This window comes from Acomys minous (genome assembly GCF_964271855.1).
Source record: "Acomys minous genome assembly, chromosome: 12".
NCBI lineage: Eukaryota > Metazoa > Chordata > Mammalia > Rodentia > Muridae > Acomys > Acomys minous.
The window spans coordinates 1,777,610-1,790,610 of NC_140493.1; the positions used below are offsets into that span (position 1 = coordinate 1,777,610).

Here is a 13,001-nt window from a genome sequence, read left to right on the forward strand (position 1 = left end):
GTGGTGGGGAGGAGGTCCCCTTCTGTCACAGACCTAGGGGAGGAGAATAGGGTGAAAGAGGGAAGGAGGGGGAACAGGAGGAGACAAGCAAGGGGATAACAATTGAGATTGAGATGTAATTTGAATAAATTAATTTTAAAAAGAACTTTTAAGAAGTGCTTTTTGCAGCTTGGAGAATTATCTATACAGTAGCCATGTTTTTAATTCGAATATGTAAGTTTACTTTGTAAACCGGGCTGGCCTCCAACAAACTCACAGCGATCTGCCTGCCTCTCCCTCCTAAGTGCTGAGATTAAAGGTGTCCATTACTACCATTCCTGGCTTGAGTTTAATTTTCTTTTTTTTAACAGAAAGTTTGAGGTTCACAAAGTGTCAGGTACAGCGCTTTCCCACATGTCCTCTGCCCTCACACTGGCACAGCCTCCCCCATCATCTACCCCCCCTCCCTGCTGCCCCCCTCTGCTATCCCTGCCCCCACCCCCACGAGTGGTGCATTTGATATGGTTGCCAATGGAGTCCATAGTTCACCCAGGGCTGGACATTGCTTTGTTGTTTGTTTTCTTGCATGTGTGTATGTGTGTGTATAGAGCCCTGAGGTTGACAGCTGGTGTTTTTCTCCATCACTTTCTACTGTATATATCGACACACAGGGTACCTTAGTTTACACCTCTGACAGCCAGATTGCTCTGGGGGTCCCCTCTCTCTGACTATCACACATTGGGATTGTGGGTGGCACATCACATCCACCTTGCATTTCTGTGGTAGCTGGAGATGCAAGCTCTGGTCTTCGTGTATGCACAGCAGATGTTATACCCACCAAGCGTTCTCACCAGCTCTGTGTGTAGCAGCACACACCAACACCACAGCGTCACGCTGTCTTGAGCTATCTCACTGTCCTGAACACCCTGCCCCCACCCCGAGTGTGTTAACAGACTAACAAACTTCCACAAGAGGCCTGCCTAACATTTTTAAACCTCCAACCTAACACCCTTTTCCAAATGATATTTACTAATTTCTCAAGAACATGTGTTCCAGGGCAAAGGGACCCAGCGTAACCAACACATTTGCAAGTCCCACTCCAGAGTGGGCATGTCCACCTTCTGTGGTAGATCTCTGGTTTTGAAGGGAGACATCCCCGCCTTGTTATACCAATCTCTAGGTGGCAACTTGCCCCCCCCCCAGGTGACACAACAGTCTGCTCTCAGAGGCAGGTGCCAGGAAAAACCCTCTCCTGGGCCTTAGCCACCTTTGATCAGCCCACATCCCTGCACATCAGATGTCTCTGAAGCCACAGGTGTCACTTGTAGCTCTCTATGTCTGTAATAAAAGCAGTGACAGGGTGGGGAGCTCCTGACTCATGCAGTCGTGGTGCCCTGGGGTGGGGGGAAGGTAAGAAAAGGCCATTTTTATCTGTTCCCTATCTGGGGAAGCAGAGATCTGGGCCACGGGGGCCAGATGTCTCTGTCTTAGTTTTCAGAAAAGGGTGACTGCGGAGGATACTTTTGAAAGCCAATGTTCTGTAAGGAGTGTTCATTTTAAACATCTTTTTTCTTTCTTTCTTTCTTTCTTTCTTCTTCTTCTTCTTCTTCTTCTTCTTCTTCTTCTTCTTCTTCTTCCTCTTCTTCTTCTAAAAACTTCTCTGTTCTAAATGGCTAGAACCCATAAACTTTTGTTCTTGTTGGTGGAAAGAAAAACAGTCAAAAATTGAATGGGGTGAAATTTAAAAAGCAAAACATTAAAAAGCACAGCCTGGAGTTTGTTTAAGGACCCCAGCAAACCCCAGCTCCTCCTCTGGCAGCATGGAGAGCCCACTTCTTCCCGGGGGGGGGGGACACCTCACATTCCCCTATCTGTCCATCTTCACCTGGCACCACCATCTTTGCCACCCCCAATCCCCACATCACACTGTACAGTGTGGGCAAACAGCTTGGCTGTTATTATGCCCTCTGATGGGCTCGCTGGTGGCAATGTCAGACGCCCACAGGGAGTGCCTGACCACCTCAGGACGCCCCAGTGGGAAGCTAGCCTCCCGGCATAGCTAAGAGGCCCATCTGTCTGAGGCACCTTTTCAAAGTCATCCCCCAGTGTTCCTGGCACCAAGGCTGGCTCTGAGTCCCGATAATAAGGGAGAGGAGAGTTAATTCGGGCTGGGCTGTCAGTCTTATGGGAAGTTTCTGAAGCAGAGCCACTTGGTGCCCTCTCCCTCCCCTCCACTCGGGTCCTCCACCAGCCAGACCCTCTGGGGTTTTCTACTGAAGATCTTGGTCATGATGACCCTACATAATTGGAGGGAAGCCTATGGAGATAAGGCTGTGAAATTATTATAATGCAGGAGATGAGCACAGGAAATTCAGGGTTCTGGGACATTTTATAGGGGATCTGTGGACAGGTAAAGTGGAAGAGACATAAATCTTTGCAAATGAATGGTAATTTCCTAAATGAAGGACCCAAGAGGTCTCGTCCTCCCTCGGCCACCACCCCTCGGACCGCTCCCGGCCCTAGTGACTCCGTCCTGCCAGGCCAAGCAGGACTATTTAAGGGGCGAGCAGGAGTGCAGCTGCATCTGTGCCCCAAGGCCTGCCTGCCTGCCTCCCTGCCGTCCTCGCCCGCCGCCAGCCATGAGCCGCCAGCTGACCCTCTATCCCGGAGCTGCCGAGCGCCTGGGCTTCAGCGGATGCTCCGCGGTCCTCTCAGGCCGGCTCAGCGGCAGCCACTCCTCCGTCCGGGCCGGGGTCAAGGGCGCAGCGTTCGGCAGCAGGAGCCTGTTCTGCCTCGGGGGCGGCCGGCGGCTGGCGTTGAGTTCTGCGGGACGGAGCGGCGGTGGCTTCGGGCTAGGCCACGGAGGGGCGAGCCACGGTGGGCGTCCCGGGGGCTTCGTGGGCACCGTCTTCGGCAGCGCGGGGCTGGGGCCCACGTGCCCATCTGTGTGCCCGCCGGGTGGCATCCCCCAGGTCATCGTCAACAAGAGCCTCCTGGCTCCTCTCAATGTGGAGCTGGACCCTGAGATCCAGAAAGTGTGCTCACAGGAGCGGGAGCAGATCAAGGCTCTGAACAACAAGTTCGCCTCCTTCATCGATAAGGTGGGTCCCTCGGCACCTGCTAGCCCTGCGTTGGCTGGCATTCTTTTCCGCATCTGTCAAGGGGATTCAGTGATATACCTCATACCCAGCGAGGAGTCACTGGGACCAAGGGCTCAGTGTGCTTAGAACAAGTGCCTGACACTCGGTTAAGGGGAACCTCATCCTTCATTGTGGGACAAGGCTTTGGGATGGATGGAGCTGAAGGCCGCAGCGTGGGGGCTTTCCATGTTATAGAACAGAAGACGAGGACCCCTCATTCGGAACAGGGGCGCTAGAGGGACAAAGGCACGGAAGTAAAAGGTGGTTTTCCAGAAGAAAGGAGAGAAAAGTACCAGAAAAATTCAAGGCAAGCTTAGGGACATTTGCAGGGAAGGCATACATACCAAGGTGTTCAGCAGTGGGTGAACTGGAAGGTGTCTTTGGCGTGTCAGTGGCAGGGACCCCAGTGACCCGGAGAAGGACAAGATGAGGGTTTTTCTCACTTAGACCCCATAAGACCTTGACCATGAGGGAGTTAGGGCCATAATAGCAACAGCCGGCATTGTTGAAGACACAGCTGCCTTCCTGGGCTGCCCCAGTGCCTCTGGTGCTGTTATTCTGGCTTTTACATGAAGGGATCAGGGCCTAGAATAATGAGGAATAAGCCCACGTTGACAGACCAGTCAGTGTGCTGCTCTCTGCTTAGCTCTGCTCTACTCAGGTACGTTTCCTTCCGTCCCTACCTTCAGAGGCAGATAGGAGAGAAAGGCTGGCGAGCTGCAGGGGGCCAGGAGTGGGAGGAGTCCTGAAACATTTGAGAAATAATTTTGAACAAACTGGATAGGATCTAATAACCAATATTATCTACCCAATAGTATCTAACAGCCAACAGCATCTATGCTCCAAGAGAAGGAGAGCACTGCCCCCAGATTGCCCCAAATCCCCCCTCACTCTCCAGTTCTGACCCGATCACATGGCAACTTACAAGAGTTCAAGCCACCGTTGTTCAAGCTTGGCTCATGCATTTCTTTAGACTGTGTCTTCTTCCCTTGAACTCCCAGATTCCACGTGACCCTCAGATAATCCTTTATTTCCTTCTGTCTCACTCTCGAGAGGCAATAACACGGGGGAATTGTGGGTCATGACAGCCTTTGGGTTCCAGGTGGCTGTGGTTTTGGGTTCCAGGTCCGCTTCCTGGAGCAGCAGAACCAAGTTCTGGAGACCAAATGGGAGCTGCTGCAGCAGCTGGACCAGAGCAACTGCAGGAGGAGCCTGGAGCCCATCCACGAGAGCTACATCAGCAATCTGCAGAAGCAGCTGGAGATCCTGTCCGGGGACAGGGTGAGGCTGGACTCCGAGCTGAGGAACATGCGGGAAGTGGTGGAGGACTGCAAGAAGAGGTGAGCAGGGGCACCCTGGAGGAGACTGGCTGCAGTTGGCTCCATGCCAAGCTGGCACCTGTGCCTTAGTGCCTTTGTTGAGACCTCTGATATTTCCCTCATATCTCTCAGAAGAGACACCTAGATGGGGAGGGGTTAGGAAGATGGTAGGTCTACCCAGAATGCTCCCCTGAGTTGCCCAGGAAATCTGTTCAGTTTCTAGTCCTGGAAATGGAAGATTCAGGCAGAGAGCACTGCCTGAGACTTGTGTGTTTAGTCCAAATGGCTTTGTGATTTCTCGTAAGCAAGGTTTTCTGTGGCAGTTCCCCATAAGAGAGGCACCTCACTAACTCTGGAACAAAATTTAAAACTAAGCAAAATAAAATTTAAAGCTTGGGAGCCGGGCAGTGGTGGATTTGCTGAAGGAGGCAGAGGCAGGAGGATCACGCGTTTGAGGCCAGCCTGGGCTACACATTTAGCCAGGCTGTGGTGGCGCACACTTTTAATCCCAGCACTCGGGAGGCAGAGGCAGGTGGATCTCTGTGAATTCAAGGCCAGCCTGGTCTACAAGGTCTAGGACAGCCAGGGCTACACAGAGAAACCCTGTCTTGAAAAACAATAAACAAACAAACAAACAAACAAACAAAATTCAAAGCTTGAAGGACTTGAAGTATACGTACCTGGGGGAAGGAATCCCACCTCTAAGGAGAGAATGCCTTTGAGACCAGGTTGAGAGAGTGAGGGCAGGACAGGAACCCGACATTTGGAAAGTTTCCTTCTAGGGACCAAGTTTATAGGGACAGGTGCTGGCTGCCACCATTCCAAGGAGTGGCAATGGTCAGAGCTGGCATAGTCCTCTTGGTCCACATCCGAGGGCCTGACCACCCCGTTCTACAGTCCCCACTGCCAGAAGCTTGGCCTGAGCTCGGCATCGAGACCCTAACGGAGATGCCGTTGCCATGGCCACAGAGAGACTGTGGGCACAGGCTTAAACAGTTGCAGCAAGAACAGGAGAACTGAGATCAATGGAACTCAAATGGGGATGAGTGAGCATTGTGTTCAGAAGGGGTCCGGGGTGAACCCCACAGGGCAAAGATCCCTGAACTGTGCACTAAGTGGCTTCAGGGGAGCCCTTCAGTCAGTCCCTTGGCGCCACAGCACTGGTACTGAGCCTGTGACACCTAACGCTGCCCGCCGCTGGCTGGATCAACACCTGGAAGAGCTTCTGAGAGGAAAATCCGCAAACGGTGGTGGTAGTGTGCCGGTGGCTCAAAGTTCAGCACGAAGCGTGTGTTGTGACCTTGGTCAAGAACACTATTTTTTTTCTTTGCCTCACATACAATCAGGACAACAGACCAGACGTCAGAGAATAACAGAAACTCAGAGCTGTTGTAGAGCTGGGCATGGTGGCACACACCTCTAATTCCACCCCTGGGGAGGCAGCGGTATAGGAAGATCTCTGTGAGGCCATACTGGTCTACACAGTGAGTTCAAAGTGAGTTCAAGGACAGCTAGGAGCACACAGTGAGACCTTGCCAAAAAGTAAAAAATAAAAATAAAAAAAGAAAGAAAGAAAGAAAGAAAGAAAGAAAGAAAGAAAGACAAAGCTGTTATGGGAAATAAGAAAACAATGAAACATTTACCATGTTCTTTGGCATGCTGCAGTGAGAAAAAAAATATTACCACTCACATTTATTATGGTTATTCAAAATTATCACCTGTAAGCAGGTGCAGATGTGTAATGAATGTGCCGCCTTAGAAGTAAATAATGAAAAACCATTTGTAACCAATTGTCATCGCTTCTGACCGTCATCTTGGCCAAACATTTTCTATGTATCTTATGAAATAAAAATATATAAAATACTAAAATCTAATCAATCTGGCAGCTAACATACACTTTAACCTTTTTTTTTTTTTTAAGATTTATTTATTATTATGTATACAGTGCTCTGTCTGCATGTATGGCTGTGGGCCAGAAGGGGGCACCAGATCACATTACAGATGGTTGTGAGCCACCATGTGGGTGCTGGGAATTGAACTCAGGACCTCTGGAAGAGCAGTCAGTGCTCTTGACCTCTGAGCCATCTTTCCAGCCCCATGCTTTAATTTTTATCACGGGGCAGCAGACATTAAATATTTATAAGATTAGTCAAAGACAAGAGTAAGGATGGACATTTTATCACATAATGCTGTCTGAAAGCTTTCAGTTAGCTGCCGAAGCGGAAAAAATATGTTTTGGTATTCTATGAAGTCTATTCTGTTGTCCTGATCTTGAATGTGGTGTGTGTGTGTGTGTGTGTGTGTGTGTGTGTGTGTGTGTGTGTGTGTGTGTGTGTGTGTTTGGCCAAGATGATAAAACTAGCCTATAGTGAAGCTGAAATTAACATTCAGCTACACACAAAATCTGGGATAAATCATATGAACTGTTTTCTTTGTGTTTTTCATCATCACCAGAAAAACAGGGCAGTGTCAGGAAACCTCCCAGGCATATTTACTTTATTTGTTTGTTTCTTTAGTGATATTAGGGATCAAGCCCAGCGTCCTCTGTATTCTAGGCGAATGCTCTACCTCTGGGCTACAGCCCCCAGTTACCTTCAATAACTCACAGAGATTCTGTTTCACTCACACTTTCAGGGTGGAGGAGCTGTCAGCCATGTATGTTAGGGACGCATAAAGATCTGAAAAGTGTTGCTTATGTTTAAGCATACAGAGGGAACTATTTCCCAGCATTAGGCTCCCCCTTTAATGCAGTAAAGTATGCATAACAAAATTTTACCATTTTGAGCTCCTTAAACAAACAGTCAATAATACTCCTTTGCCAATCTACAGTGTTGCCACACGGAACACTCCCAGTCTCATGCAAACACCCCCTAAGACCTTGCTTCACCTGAAATGGAAGTCTGGCATAAAATAGCTTCCAAGTGACAGTAGAGCATCTGTTTGGTGCCCTGGGCCATCACATCACGTCAGTGGGATGGGGGGGACCTTTCTGGTGTAACATGGAGGAGGTCACTTTTGAAAGGGCAGTGCAGTGGATCCCGCATGTCCCCATCACAATGCTGTTTCAGGCAAGTCACCTCTGGGCAGACTGTATCTGGATTAAGGAGCTAGGGAAAAAATGCTCTTTGAAACAGCGTTCCTCCTCGAGGAGGCTGTGTGCCCTGGGATGGGCACTGGGCACCTGGGATGAAGAGGTGACGCCTTAGCACACAGTGGAAGTCTGCAGAACCGAACTGTCCCAATTACAGTGCTGTGTGTGTTCTCTGACAGGTACGAGGTGGAGATTAACAGGCGCACCGCCGCTGAGAACGAGTTTGTGGTCCTGAAGAAGGTAAGGGTGGGCGTGGTTGGGGTCCCAAGGAGGTTAGTGCTCCCAACCATCTGTCACAGCGATGTGCATAGGGTGAGGGGAGAGTCCCTCGGGCCACTCACTTCCTTGGGATTCTGACTTCTCGGGGTGGGGGTGCTTCTGCTCAACCCCTCCCCCGGGATGCACACTGGTTCTAGAACCTGCAAACTTAGCATTCACCCTTCGACCCAGGGTATTTCTGCTGCGGCCATTGCACTCACGCAGATTAGCGTCTGCCTCGGGACTCAGCCATTCTTGAAGCATGGGGTGAAGGGAATGAATAATTAGTGGCAAGGAGGGCAGGGTGGGCAGGGTGGGCAGGGGAGGGAGGGTACGCTGACCGTCACATGTGCCCCAGGATGTGGATGCTGCCTACATGAACAAGGTGGAGCTCCAGGCCAAGGTGGACGCCCTGACAGATGACATCAACTTCTTCAAGGCTCTCTATGAAGGGGTAAGGACTTGGCCGGCCTCTCTCCAGAGCTGTTCCGAAGGCCTGGAAGGAAAAAGCCCTTTGTTCGGGTGCGGCTGACACGCACAGAAGTCACACTGAGGGCTGGGCGTGGGGACGGACTTTGGGGAGACCGTGATGGAGACTCTCTCATGATGTCCGTCCTTCAGGCATGAGAAACAACATGCGAAGGAGCTTTTGGGGAGCAGAGGGTGGCGTGCGAACACCCTGCCTGAGCCTCCAGGGGAGGTCTCTGGAGAGAGGAGGTCTGGGAAGGGAAAGCTGGCGGGCGACTCTCTTGAGGCACCTGGAGTCTTGACATGACTAGCATTTCTGGCTTTGGAGCCGGGTAGGAGGGATCCTAGTACAGTGGAGAGCAAACATGGCACCATCGCTTGGGACTGAAGTTCGAGTCTCACTCCCAGATGAGGAGGGGCAGAGATCTGCTCAGGGAGGGTCAGGAGAAGCGGTGTCCTCACGGGGGGCCCCTAACAGGTTCCGTTCCTCCACTGACCACCAGGAGACTGCTCAGATGCAGTCGCACATCAGCGATACGTCCGTTGTGCTGTCCATGGACAACAACCGGCAGCTGGACCTGGACAGCATCCTCCATGAGGTGCGCGCCCAGTATGAGGAGATCGCCATGAAGAGCAAGACGGAGGCTGAGAACATGTACCAGTGTAAGGTGAGCCCGGTGCGGTGTGCAGAGGGCTCCGGGCACAGCCACTGCGCGTGTATGCGCACACAGACTGTGTGTATGTGTGTGTGCACATGTGGACCTGAATGTGTGCATGGACTTAGTTGAGAGTCTTTTTGTTTTGGGGTTGAACCTCAAAGAAATGCCTCCCTGTGGTCCAGGGATGTCAGTCTTAGCATTCCTTAGAGACAAACATGGTTTAACCCTTCCCTTACCATGGCTCTGACATCTGAGGACATGCCAGCCACAACCCTCATAGGTGTGTGAGTAATCCGCACCCCACTTTGTGCTGAACATGCCACTTTGTGCTAAGCATCCCACCTCATGCTGAGCACCCGACTTTATACTGAGCACCCCATCCCATGCTGAACCCCCACCTCATGCTGAGCACACCACCCAGTACTGAGCACCCCACTTCATACTGAGCACCCCACCCCGTGCTGAGCGCTCCTAAGTGGGTAAGTCCTTAACCACCACGCTGCTCTCTTCTGATCCGACCACAGATCCAGGAGCTGCAGGCCACAGCGGGCCAGCATGGGGACGACCTCAAGCTCACCAAGTCCGAGATCACAGAGATCAACAGGCTGATCCAGAGGATCCACTCGGAGATAGGGAACATGAAGAAGCAGGTGGGCGCCATGCAGCGGGGCGGGGCCGTGAGCGGGCTCAGTCAGTGCCCACCTGGGTCGGAGGCGGCGCCGTGCAGCGGGGCAGGCTGTGAGCGGGCTCAGTCAGCGCCCACCTGGGTCGGAGGCGGCTCGTCCCAGGATGAAAGGCAGAGGGAGAGCAGAAGGTCCTGCTTAGCAGAAGCAACAGGCAAGGATGGCTGGGAACCAACCGAGGACACCTCAGGTAGGGCAGGAGGCCTGGGAAGCCACTCCCAGGTTTCACCACTGATGGAAGAGGTGAGACCAGCGGCCAGCTTTAGATGGAACAGGCGAGCACCAGCCTGGCTGCGGGCTTCCTCGTGGTGCTGCAGGGCGGGAGCTATTCCCAGCATGCTTCCCTCTGGGAGCATTCTACCAGAAACTCACTGGTGCCACACCTGTGATTCTAAAGCCATCGAGAGACAACGGGTTTTCTGAAAGTGAGTGGTATTACCGAAGGTGACTTTTAGATCAGGATGCCAGTGTGTTCTGGCTCTCAGGGAAGATGCCTCTGCAGGGAACATGTTATTCTGAGACTCCCAGCCGAAGGGCTTGTCAACCCTTTTCATCTCTTCCGCCAAAGAAGCAACCCACCCATCACACCTGCAACCCACCCGTCACACCCGAGCCTCTCGGTGTTTGTGATGTTTGGAAGAGGGCTCAGATCTCAGTCTTTCCAATGCCAACCATTTGGCACTCCCAAGTCTACCCTGTGTGACTCGGTCAGCCAAAGAGCAGGGGACAACTGACCAAATTCATGTCCCTCTCCTGCATGACTAGACCTCCCTGGTCCTGAGTTTCAGCCATGAACTTCCATGGTCAGGCAGCTGGGTCATGAGAGTCTCCTGCAGGCTCTGGTCCCCTCACCCCCAAAAAAAGCCCGCCAGCCACTCAAATGCACCCTTGAAACACTATCTTGGCCCTGAGTATGATTCTCTGCGGGATGGGTGGGGTGGACTGAAGGCGTGGGGGACTTAAGAGACAGATATTCCACTAAGAGGAACTTAGTAGCTGATGTCTCCCCCTTCCCTCAGGTTTATGGGCCCTCCCGAGACAGCCTGCGCTGCTGGGTAGAACTGCCGAACTCTTGCCACAGGGGGACTTTCATGCCGGGCTGTCTTCAGCACCTGGCAGCTGGTGGCTTCTAATCAAGTGGGCAGGGCCGGCCAGGGGCACATACCCAGGTGGCCTGTGTTCTCTATGTGCTTCCTGTCTCCTCTCAGGTGGGGAGGTCTACCTTTAGAGGCCGAGGCATGAGCAGGGGTGGTGGCGGTGGTAGAGGGGGTGGGGCGGATGGTGCCTGGAGTCAGGGGAAGGACAGATTCACCTCCAGTGATGTCCAAGCTGGACCCAAAGCATTTGTTACCAGTGACCACCGGGAGAGGAGGGCCGAGCAGGATTTCAGACCCTAAGTGCCGAGTCTGCTTGTCCCTCAGTGCTCCAACCTGGAGACGGCCATCGCCGACGCCGAGCAGCGAGGTGACTGCGCCCTCAAGGATGCCCGGGCCAAGCTGGACCAGCTGGAGGGAGCCCTGCAGCAGGCCAAGGAGGAGCTGGCCAGGATGCTGTGTGATCACCAGGAGCTCATGAACGTCAAGCTGGCCCTGGACATGGAGATCGCCACCTACAGGAAGCTGCTGGAGGGCGAGGAGAGCAGGTGCCAGCAGCATCCTTGTCTGGGGGGAGTTTTCTCCCTGTTTCAACAGGAAGGCCAAAGACAGCTTGGCTCTGTCGGGGTTCTACTGACGTGAAACCGCACAACAAATGTGATTGTGGTAGGGGAGACATAAATTAGACAGCAAAAAAGGGGCCGTGGGAGAGCAAGAGTCGGTGCTACCGCTATTAGGCGCTTCAGGTTCTAGATGGGGGAGAGGCAAGATAGCCTCCCAGAGCCATGCAAGTTCAAGGTCGCTGTGGAAAGGACAGAGGCTCAGCGAGGACGTGGTATCATTCTTTCTGTCATCTGGAGAGTAACGGGGTACTTCTGTGTAGCAGGTGGTCCCAGGAGCCTACAGCAGAGTCGTTCTGGAAAGGGAGGGAGGGAGGGAGGCTGGGGTGGGGGTGGGGCTGATGGGAAAGGCTTAATCTTGGAGGTGGCTCCCTGAGTGGACGGAGGATTGGCTGTTCATGGCTGACTCACCTGTTCTCTCTCTCTGTAGGATGGCTGGTGAATACCCAAATTCTGTGAGCATTTGTAAGTACCCACATGTGTTGGTCTGTGCTTGGTTATCCTATCAGGAGTCTAAGTAGCTCTGTCCAGGCCGCAGAGAAGTTGGGATCACAGGGAGAGCGGGAGTGAGGAGGGAGTTAAAGACAGAAAGAGGGTCTGGCTTCAGTCACCAAGGGAAGCAATGGCTGGAAGATAATAATATGTTGACATGTGACAGAAAAGTAGCCCTGCGGTTCCCAGCAGCTCACACTGTGGCAACATGCATCCTGCGGAGGCCAAGGCAGTGTGGCTGCTCCCACAGCTTCCCTGGGAGGTGTTCAAAGCTCTATACTGATACACAGACCCAAATCACGTAGGAAAAGAAGTTGAATGGTTGAGGTTAAGTACAGGTAAAGTGAAGCCACAGGCGTGAGTGGTGTCAACAAAGATATCTTAGTTAACTGAGAGAAAGGGGGGGAGGGAGAGAGAGAGAGAGAGAGAGAGAGAGAGAGAGAGAGAGAGAGAGAGAAAGAGAGAGACAGACAGAGAGACAGAGAGACACACACAGAGAGACAGACAGAGAGAAATAGACAGACAGACAGACAGACAGACAGACACGGGGGGGGGGGGACAGAGAGGAACAAGGACAAGTTAACAGAGTGGCCATAGTACCCACGAAGGGCTCCGACCACGGTGGAGACTGACTGGGGCTGGGTCCCCTCTCCCAGCTGTCATTAGCAGTACCAGTGCAGTACCAGGAGGTGCTGGCTTCAGCGTGGGCTTTGGCGCCTCCAGCGGTTACAACTACAGACCTCTGGCTCTGGAGGTGAAGACCAAGGGCAGCTGTGGCAGCGAGCTCAAGGATCCCCCTGCCAAAGCCTCAGGCAGCAGCTGTGTAACCAAGAAGACGTCCAGATGACAGACAGGTGGTGGCGGCGCTGTGAGCAGGAGGCCGTGGGCCCCGGTCTCCTCCTGATTTCTTTCCTCCAGTCCCTTTCTAAGCCAGGCAGTGTTTTCTCTATCACTGGAATCTGAACCAACTTCCCAGCCCTGTTTTCCTCAGCGCAGGGAACAGTCTGGTGCAGGGAGTCCTGTCAGTCAGTCCTGTGCTCTCTCAGGGACCTCTCTCCCACTCACTTGAAGCACAGGCTATTTCCCTGAGGCCACTGCCAGCCCCTCTGTTAGTGTCTTCCTCTAGCCTTCCCTCTCGTCCTCTGACAGGGACTCTGTCTGGGTCTCTGCTTCTCCTGCAATAAAAGATTGATCGACA

At 52.7% G+C, this 13,001-nt stretch overlaps 1 protein-coding gene across 1 annotated transcript; it reads left to right on the forward strand.

Moving 5' to 3' along the window:
- Positions 1-2,549: 2,549 nt before the first annotated feature.
- Positions 2,550-13,000, forward strand: LOC311579259 (keratin, type II cytoskeletal 72). The gene is made up of 9 exons (XM_084749630.1): positions 2,550-3,080; positions 4,245-4,459; positions 7,709-7,769; positions 8,146-8,241; positions 8,759-8,923; positions 9,439-9,564; positions 11,019-11,239; positions 11,742-11,776; positions 12,460-13,000. Exons 1-9 carry the CDS (start codon positions 2,619-2,621, stop codon positions 12,648-12,650), a joined length of 1,572 nt encoding a protein of 523 aa, XP_084605756.1. The 5' UTR covers positions 2,550-2,618; the 3' UTR covers positions 12,651-13,000.
- The last annotated feature ends 1 nt before the right edge of the window (position 13,001 follows it).